Consider the following 17,916-nt stretch of genomic DNA (forward strand, 5'->3'; position numbering starts at 1 on the left):
AAAACCCTTGAATGAGTAGGCGTGTCCAAACTTGACTGGTACTGTGTTTCATTGACAACTAAGGGTGCGTTTGTATATTGCCTCCAGTGGGTCGTTCATAAATTCTGAGTATTTTGCTCGCTGATCGCGCAGCACACACACTGCACTATTGGACACTGGACACTCTGGCCGATGAGTAGTGTTGATCCGAGCGTTCCTCACAACGGAGGTCAAGCACCCAAGCTAACTGTCCTGAAGTTGGCTACTTGCAGACACAATTCAATTTATTTAATTTTTAAAAACATTTTATTTAACTAGGCAAGTCAGTTAAGAACAAATTCATATTTTCAATGCCGGCCTAGGAACAGTGGGTTAACTGCCTTGTTCAGGGGCAGAACGAGAGATCTTTTTACCTTGTCAGCTCGGGGATTTGATCTTGCAGCCTTTCGGTTACTAGTCCAACGCTCTAACCACTAGGCTACAAGCCTCATCCTTTTTCCTCCAAACATAACGATGGTCATTATGGCCAAACAGTTCCATTTTTGTTTCATCAGACCAGAGGACTTTTCTCCAAAAAGTACGATCTTTGTCCCCATGTGCAGTTGCAAACCATAGTCTGGCTTTTTATGGCAGTTTTGGAGCAGTGGCTTCTTCCTTGCTGAGCAGCCTTTCAGGTTATGTCGATATAGGACTCGTTTTACTGTGGATATAGTTACTTTTGTACCCGTTTCCTCCAGCATCTTCACAAGGTCCTTTGCTGTTGTTCTGGGATTGATTTGCACTTTTTGCACCAAAATACGTTCATCTCTAGGAGACAGAACGCGTCTCCTTCCTGAACAGTATAACGGCTGCGTGGTCCCATGGTGTTTATACTTGCATACTATTGTTTGTACAGATGAACGTGGTACCTTCAGACATTTGGAAATTGCTCCCAAGGATGAACCAGACTTGGAGGTCTACAATTTTCTTTCTGTGGTCTTGGCTGATTTCTTTTGATATTCCCATGATGTCAAGCAAAAAGGCACTGAGTGAAGGTAGGCCTTGAAATAAATCCACATGTACACCTCCAATTTACTCAAATGATGTCAATTAGCCTATCAGAAGCTTCTAAAGCCATGACATCATTTTCTGGAATTTTCCAAGCTGTTTAAAGGCACAGTCAACTTAGTGTATGTAAACTTCTGACCCACTGGAATTGTGATACAGTGAATTACAAGTGAAATAATCTGTCTGTAAATAATTGTTGGAAAAATGACTTGTGTCATACACAAAGTAGATGTCCTAGCCGACTTCCCAAAACTATAGTTTGTTATCAAGAAATTTGTGGAGCGGTTGAAAAACGAGTTAATGACTCCAACCTAAGTGTATGTAAACTTCCGACTTCAACTGTATAATACAGTAGGCCGTCTCTCTCACTCTCTCCTAGTTTCCTCTGAGTCTTCCATCACATTGCTCATCATTATATAATCCAGTCAGTGAATAACAGCCTGCTTTTCATTATCATCAAGAAGAGTGTCTCATCTGATCTTCCACTGTGTGTGCGCGCGTCTGATCGGCTGTTGTCTGCCCTTCAAGCACAGACACACAACGCAGCTGACTGAAATACCCGCGCTGTCCTACTCGCTCACACACATGAAATGTACATTAAGTGTGGTATTTTGAAGAAAGCAAGTGATTGCTGTGACAGAGGAATGTGTGTGCTTACAATGGAGGGGAATTACCTCAATATTAGAAAGGGTCAATAAAGTCAAATAAAGCCTTACCCTGCTCTTTTATTTGACGAATCTGCTTCACAGTTTCTTTCAAGATTGCACATTTGTCAGGCTTGACATTGAAGTTGTCAATGTCGTTGATGTTTGCAAAGATCAACTCCGCCAGTTCTTCAATGTATTTGTTTTCATGCTCCCGGTTTGGTTTTTCCGTGCTCCGCTTGGGGCTGTGGAGACAGAGACCGAGGTAAGACAACCGGCAACCCAGGGCACGTGAACAACACTGATTAGGAAAAATACTTTCACAGCAATACGTGTGGTGTCTTTTAATCAAAACTTAAGCAAGCAATATAGATAGCCTATACTTTAGATTAATAGACGGCAAGAAAAAAAACATGTCATTCTGTATTCAGTCATTGCATGATGGCACCCTATTCTCTACAAAGTGCAATTATTTTGATCACGTTCTGATCAAAACTAGTGCACTAAATAGGGAATAGGGTGCCATTTTGAACGGTGACATGCTCTCCGTATGACCGGTGTATAACCTGACTGCTGAATGACCTTCTAGAGCTTTGCATCGGAAAGGGATCCGTAACTAAGGTTGTGTTGAGGCGTAGGTGTGCGCGCACATATTGGAGAGGGATCTGTAAGAGCCCTAATCAAAAGTTGTGCACTATATAGAGGGAATAGGGTGCCATTTGGGACGCATACTATGGTTGTGTGTGTGTGTGTGTGTGTGTGTGTGTGTGTGTGTGTTTGACAGCTGATCTTACCTGGGCCCCAGGAGGTCCGGACCACATTCTTTCCGCTTCAGAGACTCTCCCCTGGCAGCAGGGTCGGGGGTGTTGTCCCCCGCACTACTCATCTTCAGCAAATATCACCAACTACAGAAAGAGAGAGGAGAAGACACCATTAAGGCTCAAGCCTGATGAAGACCTTCAGGTTGAAACGTTGCAATAAACCGCTGGAGCATTAATCAGTATACGGGTATCTACCAATATTTTATCCATACATTTTTTCTACCCTAGCACCTGCAAGTTACTGGATGTCTGTACAATACATTTGAAACCAGATACATTTTAGGACAATGAGCGACCCAGAGACTAGCTACATCATTTAATTACTTGCTACTTATTCTTAGTGCAGTTTCAAAAAAATACGGCTGCCCTCCCCCCCACTAGTCTGTAAGTAAGCATTTCACTGTAAGGTCTACACCTGTTGTATTCGGCACATGTGACTAATAAAATTTGATCATGCCGTTAAAATTGAATTGCAGATATGTTGTGGATCATAATTGTACTAACAAAATGTGTTGACAGCAGCTAGTGAACCTATGAGAGACTGAGATGGGTGTTAAATCATGACTGTCAGCCACAGATCTAGTACACGGCATCCCACAATAAGCTACGTTGTGTGGGAAGGCTAACTGTAAGAGGTGTCAATGTTTACCTCAACATAAGGCAATTTGTGTGGCTGTGTTATAGCATGGGCTTCGGTTTAACACGTCTCATCAAATCCAGGCAGAAGGTGATAGACCCGAGAGTATGGCCACCTTGTGTTTCTGCTCCATTTGCAGCCGAGGTACACCCCCCCCCCCCCCCCACTAGTCTGTTTGTCCAAGGCCCTTCACCGGTCAATGCTCTGTTTGTCATTTATAGAAGTAATGCCGCATTTCCCCCAGTGTTTTACCCAAAATGCTCAGCTTCCATCTACCCGGGCCGGCAACCGTATCACACTGGGCCATGGCTCTGGTGGATCTGCTTTCACTTGAGGCCAAAGCCAGGCCACTGGTTCTGTTCAGCCTGCATTTACATAACAATGGCTGACTGTGACTTTTAACACCTTCTCACAAAGCAACTGTTTTGATTATGCAGAGGTTGTTGATTCTGCTCTTCACAAGTCCTCACTGTCAGCTCTAGCTATGGAAACAATTTCCCTAGTCTGGTATATACACTGGTGTTACAGTCAAAAAGCAGCATAAGAGCGCCTCTAAAAGGGTGTATTACCAGGCCAGACCGAACAATATTGGAGACTTCACCCTGCATGGATCCCACATTGCACTCAATTCCCTTTATAGTACAGTACTTTGACCAGGGCTCTGGTCAAAAGCAGTGCACTTTAAAAGGGAATAGGGTGCAATTTGGGACACAGCACCTTAGTAGCCCAAACAGAGCTCTTTCCTTGTGCCCAGTATGTGTGGATGGCAACTAGGCTGACATTCAGGTCCTGCATTGGCTGATACTTGAAAAGTAACAATAAGAGACCTGTCAACAACAAGGGGCTGTGAACTATTGGTTTGTTCAGATCTCCACTTGCTTTTGCTGAAGCAGTAGTATTCTTCTTGGAGTCCACACAAATACATGAAACAACAGTGGTACACAGAGACAAGAACAGTCACGCAAATAACGCTTAAAAACAGAGGATAATCACAACTGATCTGAATAGACAGATTCGTGGCCTCATTCAAAATGGAACTGCTTTAGCCAGAACGAATGTTGTAAGCAAAAAGCATCACAGATTTCTGACTAACTTGTGAAAATACAATCCTACGGTGATCTGTATCTACCCGGAGGACAATTTAAATAAGTTAATCATAATAAATGCCCCAATTCCTGAATAAATATAAATAAAAACAGCAAAAGCATATTATGTACAGTGAGGTTTCATTACATATGCGACAGTGTGGCCACCTAGCTCGTCTTTAGGGCAGTGGTGGTGTCAGCTAGCCTAGCGTTGAGCTGATCTGCTGGTGGAGCAGCAGAATAAATTACTAACAGGCCAGCACCTGATCATTACATAACACACAGCCTGGACCTGCCACTGAGCAGATGAGAGGAGTAGAGGGCCGGCTGGAGCAAATCTCCCTGCTCATCTAAATGAATAATCAGCCCACAGATCCTTACTGAGAGTACAGTGGCCCCATTCGATCAGGAGGATGAGAGGGAGGAGGGGAGTAGGAGGAGGAGCGGGGAGAGGAGAGGAGGAAGGAAAGAGGATGAGGAGTGGGAGCAGGAGGAGTCTCAATCTACTTCTCTCATGTATGCATGGTTAGCAAATTTATACAGGAAGGAATCATTAGGGCTAATCACTTGATCAGTTAAATGAGAGATATAACAGTGATAAGTGAGAATAATATTGTTATTAGATAACAGTGAGAATATTGAAGACATCAGCCACCGTCCCATTTAGATTGTAGCACTTTCCATGATGCTGAGAAAAGTAGCTTGCCGAACTTTTGAGTTTAAAGTCAGAGCAGGTGTTTGGGAGAATATAATATTATGTAATAGAACGCTATATAGCCTACCCTGTGAAACAGCCTCTGATCCTGATGAAGAGACAACAAGAGATGCCCTCCTAAAGGTAATGGTAGTACAATACAACAGAGGCATGGTCACACATGACTCAGTAAACAGAGCCCTATAGGTCCTGGTCAAACGTAGTGCACCACACAGGGAATAGAGTGCCATTTGGGACGCAAACCATTGTAAACAGCCTGCTATTTGACTGGCTGCTTGCTCTAAATGCATAGACAGAGCCTACATCCTCATTCCATTACAAGGTAGCAGCTCAATGCATTCAGAAGTTACAAATCATTTCAGAATGTTGGCCATTCAGCCATTTCCACCATTGAGTAAAATAGCACACTATGGCCTTTGACTATTGTGATTTGGAGCAAGGTCTTCCAACTTATAATACTTTTTCACATTAAAAAAAAGGGCAAAAGCCCTTTAAAAATGGTCTGATAACGTAGGAGTAACCTTTAGCCGGGATTCAATCCGATCGTGGGTTGTAGACACATTTGCAGAGATTTAGTGACATCTTCTTACTCCTCCTCGAAATGCAATGGAGGAAATGGATCTTTATGACGCCTTACATGCCGACTACACCAGGCAAGCGCATCTCATGCATATCGATTTTACCCACTCACACCAGACACGATCAATACACGCAGGTTGAAATATCAAAACAAACTCTAAACCAACTATATTAATTTGGGGACAGGTCGAAAGCATTAAAACATGTATGGCAATTTAGCTAGCTAGCTTGCTGTTGCTAGCTAATTTGTCCAGGGATATAAACATTGGGTTGTTATTTTACCTAAAATGCACAAGGTCCTCTACTCCGATAATTAATCCACAGATAAAAGGGTAAACTGAGTTTGTTTCTAGTAATCTCTCCTCCTTCAGGATTCTTCTTTGGAATTTATATTACAGTTGGCAACCAACTTTAAGGTGCAACTGGACCTCAGTTCATCTTTCAATAACCCACATGGGTATACGCTCCTAACGCAGATGCTCGTTGACGCACTCGAGCAGTATGGATGCAATGATTGAATAACACGTGTACATTTATTTTGCAATGCTCGCGCACATAACGCAACCGGTGTGGCCAGCACATTAGTCTTCCAATTTCCACAGGTTCATAACACGTGAGGGAAAGTAGGCGTAAGACTCTAAAAATGTCCTTAATTTAAAAAAAAAATAGTATGAATGTTTTAGGCATGCTGCACAAGACGATTAAAACAATTGTAATTATTTTATGGTTGAAAATAACACACTACATGACAAGTGATTCTCCCAAAAGCAGAACAGTGGTTTGTGTTTTGATCAGGAAGATAATCCCGCTAGGAAGCAGTGATCAATCCAACTGTTCATTCTTTAAATGGCTCAGTTGATCTCTGAACTGTTTTCTTCTCTCTGACGAAATTGTTTTTAAATGGTTTTACTTTTGAGGCACTTGGCTCTAATTTCATTAGCATTGGATTGGAAGGAGAAGATGCTGGGGTGTTAGCATTTTGTGGTAGGCTTCATCACTGTTAATTCATCAAGAGTGTGCCTGCCTCGAGCGGTGATGGAGCAATCTGTCCCAGCATGCTTTCTGTGAGGTCACCACCCTCCTGGGAGCTGAGAATGGGGCCACATCGGATCAACACCATGATGTCATAATCAGATGTAACTGCTCTCTTCATCATCATCATCCTCCCTGGAGAGTCAAGTGCTTTGACAAGAGTATCAAGGCTGGCCAGCACAACAAAATATAGGAATATATAAATCAAAATATTTCTGATCACATAGGCCTGATTGCTTTCCTGCGTAACTGAGTTCAGAAGAGCCTTATTGAGGATGTTGAGATACCACGCATGCAGACTGACATGACGTGGACCCTCTTAGTCAGTGAGATATATCAGTCAGTTCGACTGTTGAAAGATGTCTAAGCCTGTACAGAGACGGAGGTCTAAGCCTGTATAAAACCTCACGGTAACAGGGCTGAAGCCCTCCCATCAGACATATACACTGGGTATTAAATCTTTAGTGTACATGCAGATTAGGAGCCTTCATTTTTCTGTAGCTACGTATGTTTGTGCGCAATCTCTGTTTGCAGCTGTTGTTTATCCTGTAACCTCTTCGCTGTCTGGGAGACAAAAGACATATGGACCAAAATAGACTAACACACACAGCCCAACACCACCACATTGGGTTGGCTAAAACAATGAAAATGAAAATACTCTTGAAAACTAGCCCTTGGTGGGCTAAAAGATCCTAATAAACAAAACCAAATTAAATACTGTGGTTTTTCCATTGTCACGCGAGTCAATTCCTAAACTGTAAATGACAAAAAGGGACAACTCAACTCGCTGCTGCTCTGTTCTTTATTCTTACTCTTATTATCCATCCTGATGCCTAGCCACTTTACCCTGCCTTTATGTACATCTTTTTTTATTTTGTGTTATTGACTGTACGTTTGTTTATTCCATGTGTAACTCTGTGTTGTTGTCTGTGTCGCACTGCTTTGCTTCATCTTGGCCAGGTCGCAGTTGTGAATGAGAACTTGTTCTCAACTGGCCTACCTGGTTAAATAAAGGTGAAATATAAATAAATAAACAAATACCTTGTACCCCTGCACATTGATCTGATACTGGTGCGGCCAGGGAGGCAGCAGACTAAAATAATCAATTCAACGAGACGTCGGATGAGAGCTGGAGCCAGCCATTATCAGGCTGATCCCTCAGGTCAAATTGAATCAGGGCTCAGCCCTGGCCTGCCGACGTCCCCTGGCCCACTCACACTACCTGGGTATATCCCAAATGGCACCCTATTCGGTGCACTACTTTTGACCAGAGCTGTATGGTCCCTGGTCAAAAGTAGAGCACAAGTATAGGTAATAGGGTGCCATTTAAGATACACTCCCCTGCCTATGTCCCCTAGCCCCTCTCCCCTATAGTAAGGGTACACACTTAGCATTGCCAGCCGACAAAAGTCAGACCTAAATAAAAAAGGCACTTTAATGGCTATCAACCCTGGTCCAAGAGGCTTGGACCCTGCTCAGTCTTCAGTGGACAGCTATGGTACGTCCCAAACAGTACCCTATTCCTGTTGTAGTGTACTACTTTTGACCAAGGCTCATATGCACTATATAGGGAATTAAAAAAAAATGGGGAATAGGGTGCCATTTGGGACGCAACCCATGACTCGCACCCCGTAGCGGAATTAGCAAACACTTCTCTTGTGAATTAATGGTGATATCATAGAATATCCAGAAGACTGGGTGTATCTAGAAGAAATGAGTCACTCCTAATAGACAGAAAGCATAGGACCAACCAGATGTTATCTGCTCAGCCCTGGCTGCTACCATTGGTAAAACAGGATAGGCATTTATAATAGTCTTTTGTGTTTTCCTAATTTACTGATGCCTTGTGACACTTGTGTGCTGGAATTTGCACCAAACGACTGACTGGGTGCGCGCTGTGAAGTGTAGTCCAAGTGTGCTCATCGTCAATGACCCACTTCTGTCCCATTAATACATCCCAAATTGCTATTTGAATGAAGCGAACAGTCAATGTAATTTACTTAGAATTAGTCCAAATTATCCTCTAAGAAATATTTCTGAGCACACAAAATTGGTTCAGATTTTGCTCAATGGGCCGATGGAAGGCAACATGAAAATAACAGGCTGACCTTACATTACAGCCTGTGTGGGCTTGACAATGTCTGTGTCAGAAATGGCACCATATTCCTTATATAGGCCTATTGGGCTCTGGTCAAAGGTAGTGCACTACATAGGGAGCCATTTGGGACACAACCAATGTTATAATGCATTGATCATGGAACCAGATCAATACCATTGAACACACTTACACTGTGGCAAAGTTTTTGGCCTGCGGCCCACCTGTTGCTGTCACCTGGCCTATGCTTTTCTATGCCAGGCAAGAAGCCGGCAGGGTGAGAGGTGTGTTAAAGAGCCAGGTTCACCTTCCTCAGCCCTCTACTGAAGAGATGCCCCATGACCGACAGCTAGGGGCCTAATATACGACTTGGTCAAAAAAACAAATAGTATGTAGTACACTACTTTTGACCAAAGCCCAATGAAATGCACTTCTGAGCCCTCGTGTCTGATGACAGGATCCAGAAGCCTAAATTCATTACTGTCAGTTAACTGTACACATTTATTTGGCCACACATTCACAGCTCTATATACAAAGTTAATTTAGTATCCCAGCCCCCTCACCAGACTGGTGGCCCTCTGGGTTGTTTACAGAGGGGCTTGTCCTGTTCATCTCCGGTGGCATCAGTAGGACTGCTGACAGCACACAACAAAGAGCTAATGGAATGTTCTGTGGACATCTAAATTCCTCTCAGGATACCGTAGGAAGTTTGAAATACACAACATAGATAAAAATCACACACACAAAACACTCACCTAAAACAGCAACAATTCTATACCAAGAAACAAACAATTCTAAACTTAATGTAATCTCCTCCATTGGGAAACAATAGCTATTTATTCCATTCCTTGATTACTTACCCCTTTGACCAAACATGGGTCCATAAATCAACAGTGTCTGACCCATGGCTACTGTAGATTCAGTTTCACAGCAAAAACAGGAGAAGCCCTCCCATATAGCCTGGTTAACGTTGAGCCCAGGCAGACAGGCAGTCACAGCGCTGTACACGCTACGCAGCGATGTAGACAGAGACACATGCTGGAGCAAGGACATGCACAAACAGCAGATTACCTCCTGTGTCATCTGCTCCTAATGACAGCTGACAAACTACAGCACAAATCCCCTCAGAGTCGCAGCCGATGATCTCCAATCCCCTCCCCCACTCTTCCCTGGCCCCGCCTCCGGAAATCCAGCAGCTAGAGAGAGCAGAGAGCACTCGAAAATTCCAATAGTTTATGATGCCAGGCCCCAAAAAGTGGTTTCCCTTTTCACCAAGATAATGGCCTGCTCTTGTCACATGAGACAAAGCAGAGGCAACAATGGGCTGGCAAAAGACAAAAGAAGTGTGTGTGTTTTAAACACAGCAGGCAGCTGGCTTTCGTTTCACTAGCCAGTCAACCTGCAGAGGCCTGTCGCTTCTCTTTACTTTCACTTTGCAGATCATTACATAACATCAATATTTGGTTTATAACAGTTCTATAGAACCAACAAATGGCTTGTTGTCATAGAGGTATGTATGTCAGTAATTGCCAGTAAATGTAGATTGTTGTTAGATACAAATATAGTATACACTATATTATACACCGTTGGCTAGCGTCCTGTACAGGGGTTGTACTTGTACATCAAACAGCCTCACGCCCTCAGAAACACGAGACAGGCTCCTCCTGCCTTATGGCTCAGACAAGGCTTAAGTGTCTTATAGTAAACAGGACGGTTCCAAAGCAGAAATGGCACAATATCAGGGAGGGAATGAGAACGGTTGATTCAGCTGACTCACCTTGGCTTATGAAATGCATCCTTCTTAACGAACTTCTGCTGCAGGTTTCCTTCAGGTATCACCCACTCCTCTCTTTGAAGGCCTGAACAAGAAGAGGCATACTACAGTTTGATCCAAACCTAAAGACACATTTACTGTACATTCAATTGACTCGAGAGCTATAGTTAATTTTTCAATGCAATCAGCCAAGTTCCACAGACACATTGCTAATTTGCATTAGTTGAACCTGCGAGGACCGGTAGCTATACCATGATTACCTCACTTCAACGTGTGAGCAGCATGACATGAAATTGAAAGCAACAAGTCAGAAAGCACTGCAGTAAGAGAAAGAGTAGAAAGGGGAAGCACATTTGTTGGTGACTGGTCAACTGTATACATCTGCTAGAGCTTCCCCGGTGGTGTTTGTCTGATTTGTACTGTATGACAGACGCTGTATGACAGACGCTCAGCAGGCTGCAGCCTCAAACCACAGAGAACTTAAAGATGCACCTGGTCCCAGAGTGACCAAAGGGAGGTGTGGGGAGTGGGGCCTACAGCTGATCCTAACACACCATCCCATTCAGAGGGAGGAGCAGGGCCTAGGACCTAGCACACACTGGTTGTATTTCAGGGTTTCTTCTTTCATTGCATATTGATGTAGGCCTACATCCATCACATCTCCTGTTAAGTGAATTTCAAAAATATGCAGGACAAAAGCAAGTCAAATAGTCTTCAAATGAGAACAGGTGCTGTGTGCGCACACAAAGCAGTTGCAGACACAGTCCAGCATTGAACAGGGACAGGTTAAATCTCCCCAAGTCAGTCAGGACTATCATGTAATGCTGTGTGTTGAGAGCAGCAGTGCTTTCCTCCTGCTGTAACATGATCTCCACCAACCACAGGGCCCGAGAGAGAGGGGATGGGTGGGGGAGCATGGCCAGAGGACATCAGCTTTCTGTTGATAGTCAATCAGTTAAAGGAAGAATTCACAACAGAACAATGAGCTATGCTTAGGATGTACACTACCAGTCAAAAGTTTGGACACCTATTCATTCTGGGGTTTTTCTTTATTTTGTTTACTAATTTCCTACATTGTAGAATAGTGAAGACATCAAAACTATGAAATAACACATGGAATCATGTAGAAACCAAAAAGAATTGTTAAACAAATCAAAATATTTATATATATTTGAGATTCTTCAATGACAGTTTTGCATTGGCTCATTCCCACCGGAATGAACCAATGACAGGGCAGCTCGAAGAGCAATGCTGGCTCACCCAGATCAATTCATTTGATCCAGTCATGTGATCTGAACACAACACACATCAGGATAAAATGGCACCTCACTCAGATGGAATTTCTCTCCTGGTTGATGGCTTGAAGCTACAGTAGATACCCGAGCGGATCTCTCAGACCTTTGGCCGAGTGCTTACAAGTCATTACTCAATCGACACGGAATGCTGTCATGAATTTTAATTTGTCCAACTGGCTCATGGTAGACTTTGCCCCCTGCCTGCACAGATCTAAAATCAGATTTTTCTCAACCAATCCAAGCCTTAGCAATTACACGGTACAAAGTACAGCTGATCTTAGATCTGTAGAAAGTAAATATTGTTTTCTCCATAGTGTTTTCTAGGTGTCTAGTTTCACATCTGTACACCAACATAGTAAACTACAGAAGCACATGCGATGGTAGTGATCCTTAAACCATTTTACACACACACACACACACACACTTCCAGGCTATGATTAATTTGTGTTACCAAGCAACCAGATGGTAAGCATCTAGCCTTAGAAGCCTTTTGTCATTATGGTATTGCAACAAATACTTCTTGCCTTCCGTTGTCAGCAGTGATGAAAGTTAGGATGTTAAATGGTCGATATCATGATCACATTGTAATACCTGATGATTTTACATTGATCCTAACTTAAAACCACCATAACCACAAACTTATTTTCATAACATGGCACAATTAAGCCTTGTTCACAATGGTAGTTTGAAATCACTCAAATCCTTTTTTTTTTTTTTTTTGCATGTCCGACTCAAATCTGTTATTTTTCCTGCAGTCTAAACAGCCAAAAAGCATATGGAATCTGATATTTCAAGCCACATTTCAAACCACCTTGGCCATGCGACTGGTCTCTGAAAGGTCAAATTTGATTTATTTGCCCTCAAGTGGTTTTTAAACTGCTATTTGGCATACCTTGTTGCTTGCTAGCTATTCTGTTGACAGTTTGCCAAGAACATGTGGTAGCTAACTAGCTTGTTAATTGTTTATAAAACAAATGAGTGAATGTGATAGAAAGCTAAACAGCTAGCTAGCTAGTTCAGTGCTGTGGCTAGCCAAAAATGACTAGTTTTGAAAGTTGGATCATCTTATCCTTTGAGGCTTTAAAAAAAATACAAATAAAAAAAATAAGTTCTTACACAATGATTTTGAACATTCAAAGCAACTGGGAAACATCCATGACAGACATTGTTGTCACTTTAGCTTGCTACATAACGTCTGAGTGATCAGAAGCATGAGAACCACTACCAAATCAGCCTACACCACTCGTTACTATAATAACTATTGTAGCCATGTCAGCAAATAACTGCTGTCTGAACACACACACAAATCCAGTTTGGTCACTTGTAACTTGGTGTTTGGACAGTCAATATTCCAAAACAGAACTGAAAAACAAAGCTGATTTGAGCATTAAGGCCTGCAGTGTGAACAAGGCTTCAGAGTTTATTGGTAGGCTTTTCACATCCATACTACCTAATATTATTCCAGGCTAATTCATGCAACCACTGCCTCCAGGTTTCTCTACACATGCAGGCAAATACTGCAGAACAGTACTTGTCCTAACCACTGGTGGAGTTAACATGCGAGCACCTACATGAAAATGCTGCTGACCTTTCTCACAGCAATGTGGGATTCCCGAAGAAGAAAATAACATTCTAAACAAAACAGAGGTTGGATCCAAGCATGCAGGCTTGGCTGCTAGTCATGTTAGCCCACAGTGCTTCACACAGGGTGTAGCACAGGGGAGACTTTACCACCAGGGCCCTGTCACATAGCTGCAGAATTATGTCCACAGCTCAAACCAAATTAGCACTTGTTATGCAACCCTGGACTTGGCTCCCTGGCCACTGGTTCATTCTGCTGCATTCCCTCTTGTTTGCTGGGTGGCCTAGAAACAGTTTACCATGGTGGGTTGTGACTATGTGTACACTATTGCTGCATTTACACAGGCAGCCCAATTCTGATATTTTTTTCACGAATTGTGTCTTTTGACCAATCAAATCAGCTCTTTTGCCAACAATTTGGCAAAATATCAGAATTGGGCTGCCTGTGTAAATGCAGCCTAAGTACACTTATTCGACTGTGTGTGTGTGCGGACTGTACACTGAGGGGTTCACACACACAGATACACCATTTGAACCAGTCTCCTCCTCAGTCCAGTATGTTACATCCACCATTTCATGACAGTAATTGCTATTTTTCTGCATTGCTGAATGCTAGAAAGGAATGGACTGCTTATTGTAAGGTGACAGTCCACCCATGAACCGTCATTGAGGTATTTGAGGAGATGACTGCCAGAGGGTGGCAGCACCATATACACACACACTCTGTCCTGGGAAGTGCCCTTGTAAGCAGCACTGGCCTGCATGCACTTGGAAGAAAACTGTAATGTGACTAATTCTCCAGTACCGAGGTCCAATCATTTAGAATTGTAGTCACCCTACAGAGCCATTCTGTCCCACAGTATGGTGGACAACATATAAACAAACAATGCTGTTGTATCATAACCTGGTCTGCATTGTATACAAAGATAAAAGGTAATGAAATGAATCCATATGAATAGATCAATTGAACAACTGTGACAGGAACTGGGCACGCTAAAGTAAAAGAGAAAATGTATGTCCAAAAGATAGAATTCCAATAGTAACATGAACGCAGAATGGACATTCAAGGGCCCTGGATAAATTAATAATCATACTGTAGTAGTACACAGCCTCTCATAACTAGGCCACATAAGAACAGATATACAATACAATTACTGAGAAGCAGAGCATTACCCTGGAATTTCAATGGCCAGTGGAGGAAAGCACAAGGTGAGATGTAGGTTAGAGCACTCAATTTACTGATGCAGCGCTTCAAATATCAGAGTTCGGATTACTTTGAAATGAGTAAATAAACTCAAAGCAAAAGAAATAACTGATGTTGCTGTGCTTTCAGCAGACTTAACCCCAAGATGGGATTTAAGTTCAGGCAGGGCTGTGACATCAAGGAATTTTCAATAATGGTTATTGGTCAGCCAAATGATCGCAGTCACTGTTATAATCGTTTGAATAGTATTGTTTCCATTAAAAATATATATATATGAAAAGGTACACATTTTTCTCCTCTCCTGACTGCATATTCTGCTGCTGAAGTGAAGGTGGCATAGCCTAGGCAACCAGACTCCTTTCCTAAAACACCTAGGTTGTTTCAGCAAGGAGCAACACAGTTTCATCGCAGCTGTAAAGAGTTCATGTTACCACAGACAATAGAGTAAACTGCAAGACTGCCTGGCCTGTCTTCAGTCAGGTGTTCATTCCACAAATAAACAAAATATAATAAAAACGGTCATGACGGTTATTTTATTTTAGTCGGTTACACGATAACTTTGCAAGCCCTAAATTCATGTTTAGCCTGCAGAAACCTGCTTGAGAAAAACTGCCCATCGATCAAAATGTGCAGGCAGGCAAGTTCCCATTCAGTTGTCAAAGCGTGGGTTGGGACAAGCATGCATTGGCAGGCAAGCTGCAGAAGGGCGAGCAGGCTACTATTCCCCATCGCTTATCAGTTCAATTATGACAGCCAACTACAAGCTGAAAGTTTGAGAGGGTTTATCTACTGTTCCCTCATTAGATTGTAGCTAATTTCATTCTGGTATTTTGTGGCTTTTGGCAAATGCTTTTCTAATTATCAAAAAATTTGCTGTTGCTACTGCCTGTAAACACAGTCAAAGTTCAAAGTAAATGATGGCAGGCCCATGTGGAAAATTGCTTATTTGCATCTGGACCTACTGTAGCTCCGATTGGCTATGGTGAACCGGTCTGTGTAGAGTCCGGTCCTTGACCAGACTGACACGTTTTTATTAGGTGTTATTTACTGAATTGTCCAAATGCATGGCCGCTTTCCCACTCTATATTGCATTAGAATTTTTAACAAAAGTCTTCCTCTACGTCATTCCCCAACATTCTATGGAAGTATGAAAACGTGAAAATGACCATAGCTAAGTGCTCGCTACTCAGAAAATGTAAATTAAAAGTTTTTTTTTTTTTAAAGGCATCATATTCTTCCTGGGGGTGAATATGAACAGATTTAAATAAGATTTCATGCCAAGAGCGTTGGGCCAGTAACCGAAAGGTTGCTGGTTTGAATCCATGAGCCAACTGGGTGAAAAATCTACCAGTGTGCCCTTGAGCAAGGCACTTAACCCTAATTGCTCCCATAAGTTTCTCTGGATAAATGTATTTTAAATGCCTAAAATGTAAAATGCTAAAACACTGTCAGTTCCACTTTAAATGTTAAGTACAGTCATCGAGCTATGCAATGAAATGGCATCCCTTTCAAATCACTCGCTGTGTACTGTATGTTTGAAGCACATGCCAAGTCTTCTGCATAGCTTACTAAATAATGGCAAATGAACAGGCTAAAAGGCTCTAAAGCGATAAGCAAAATAAGATCGAAAATACTATATGTTCCATTACTAAACAAATATAAAGTTGCCCATCTCTGTCAACAAAGTTCAGTTTTTCATGTAAGATTCGTGCATTTAATAATGAAAAGATGGACAATGACAGAACAAGGAAAGCGGCTGTGTGATGCAATAGCTTTCCAAGTTCACTGGTGTGTAATACAGAAGCAGAGAATAAAGTCTTTAAAGGGCCACTAGTCCAATATTAAGAGATTCTCTACCAATAGATCCAGCCTTTCGTCCAATCTTTATATTTCTACTCTAATAGCAGTTTGACTTATTAGGTAATATCTCACTATGGATAACACTACACCTGCCATATGGTCAACCTTCTGCAGGACAATTTATTGGTGGCCAACTGGCCCTGCTCAATGTGAACTGTATTCGATTTTGGAGCCATTCCTTTCTCCTAAAATTCTTTACTAGCAATTTAAAGCTGATGATTCATTATGATTCATTAACACACAGTAACACAGAGATTCTCACAACAAGGCAAGCAATAAAATAATACTATGATTGAGATATTTGTTTTAACCGTTTAGGTGATAGTCACTGATAAACCAACAGTTAGGTTATAGGAACGAATTGCCAAATATTTGTGTTTTGGAACAAAAAATTTTTTGGGGGAACAGTTATAGATAACTCCTGTGGGAAGACTTGCGTCACGTTCGCCATATGACGTCACTCAAAGGTTGATGAACAGTTGAAGTCAAAATGATATTTCTTTGAATGTGTCAATGTGATTGATATATTGTTGCACTTCTCAGATCGCAAAAGTTTCTAACAGTGTTAAATAGTTGATAAGACGGATTACCAATCGAAAATGTGGTGCCTTGCTTGCTGAGGATTTCCTACTTGAAATCATACGCCAGTGACGTTTGGTTTCTTCAACCACATCTGTTCTTTTGGTTTCAATAAGCTATTTTGCATTATGCAAAAACCTCGAACTACGTGCAATGTTTACCACTATATCCGCTATCGATGTCGTTGTTCAATCTTCAAATGAATTTGCAAATAGAAATCTCCTTCAACTTCTCTCTGAAACTCAAACACAGTAGCCTATAGACTCACAAGCCAAAACAAATGTGATTTACATTGCTTAGTAGCCTAAACAAAGTTAAACTTCAGCAACGCTTCAAAACAAAACTAGTGTGGAAGTAATCTTCGAACCATCTAAAGAAATATCTCGCTTCAGATAACAAGCAACAACGCAGCTTCCCAATGGTAAACCTAAACTGACATTATGGATTATAGCATATATATCTGCACAAAAACATATTTCTTCACTACAAAATGCATATATTGTAAGTTACTCTCCATAACTTACCGTAACTTGAAGTCCCATAAATGTGAACTGCTATGTCAGGACCTTCGTACTCGTGAATCGGCAATGTAACAGCACTGCCGCCATGTTCCTCTGCGATGACTGGGTGCTTGTTTATCATGCCCGTAGTCCTCCCCCACACGCGCAGCGCACCAGCCCTCATTACCACAATAGACTTTGCTGCTCACAGAACAGAAGGACAAAATAATGACACTGCAGCCAACCATAACAGCTTAAAGGCAGACAGACTCATGGTATCAATGCGGCCGATTAAAGTTAGTTAACAATGTATTTTTTTTAACTTGAATAGGTTGACCCTGCTGTGCTTACTCAGAAGTGTTTTAGTCATATCGTCCTTTCAAGGTTGAATTTAAATAATGAAACATTACATTTTGGAGTCTTTCAAATGTAGGCTACCAACAAACACCCCGTCATTTTAGGCCCAAATTAATGAGTGAAAAAGTGTGC

General features: G+C 42.0%; 1 protein-coding gene across 10 annotated transcripts in view; it reads right to left on the reverse strand.

Moving 5' to 3' along the window:
* Positions 1-17,594, reverse strand: part of LOC120020383 (nuclear receptor coactivator 2-like) — a 67,782-nt gene extending 50,188 nt beyond the window's left edge. For 5 of the 10 annotated variants that reach the window (XM_038963991.1, XM_038963997.1, XM_038963994.1 and 2 more), the window contains exons 1-4: positions 17,452-17,593; positions 10,412-10,493; positions 2,465-2,575; positions 1,743-1,915 (exon numbers count right to left, since the gene is read on the reverse strand). In XM_038963991.1, the coding sequence (XP_038819919.1) occupies positions 1,743-1,915; positions 2,465-2,556 (265 nt within the window). In that variant the 5' untranslated portion in view covers positions 2,557-2,575; positions 10,412-10,493; positions 17,452-17,593. The other 5 variants (XM_038963995.1, XM_038963992.1, XM_038963989.1 and 2 more) reach the window with 5 other exon arrangements.
* Positions 17,595-17,916: the final 322 nt, after the last annotated feature.

Source organism: Salvelinus namaycush, chromosome 25 (genome assembly GCF_016432855.1).
Source record: "Salvelinus namaycush isolate Seneca chromosome 25, SaNama_1.0, whole genome shotgun sequence".
NCBI classification, from domain to species: domain Eukaryota; kingdom Metazoa; phylum Chordata; class Actinopteri; order Salmoniformes; family Salmonidae; genus Salvelinus; species Salvelinus namaycush.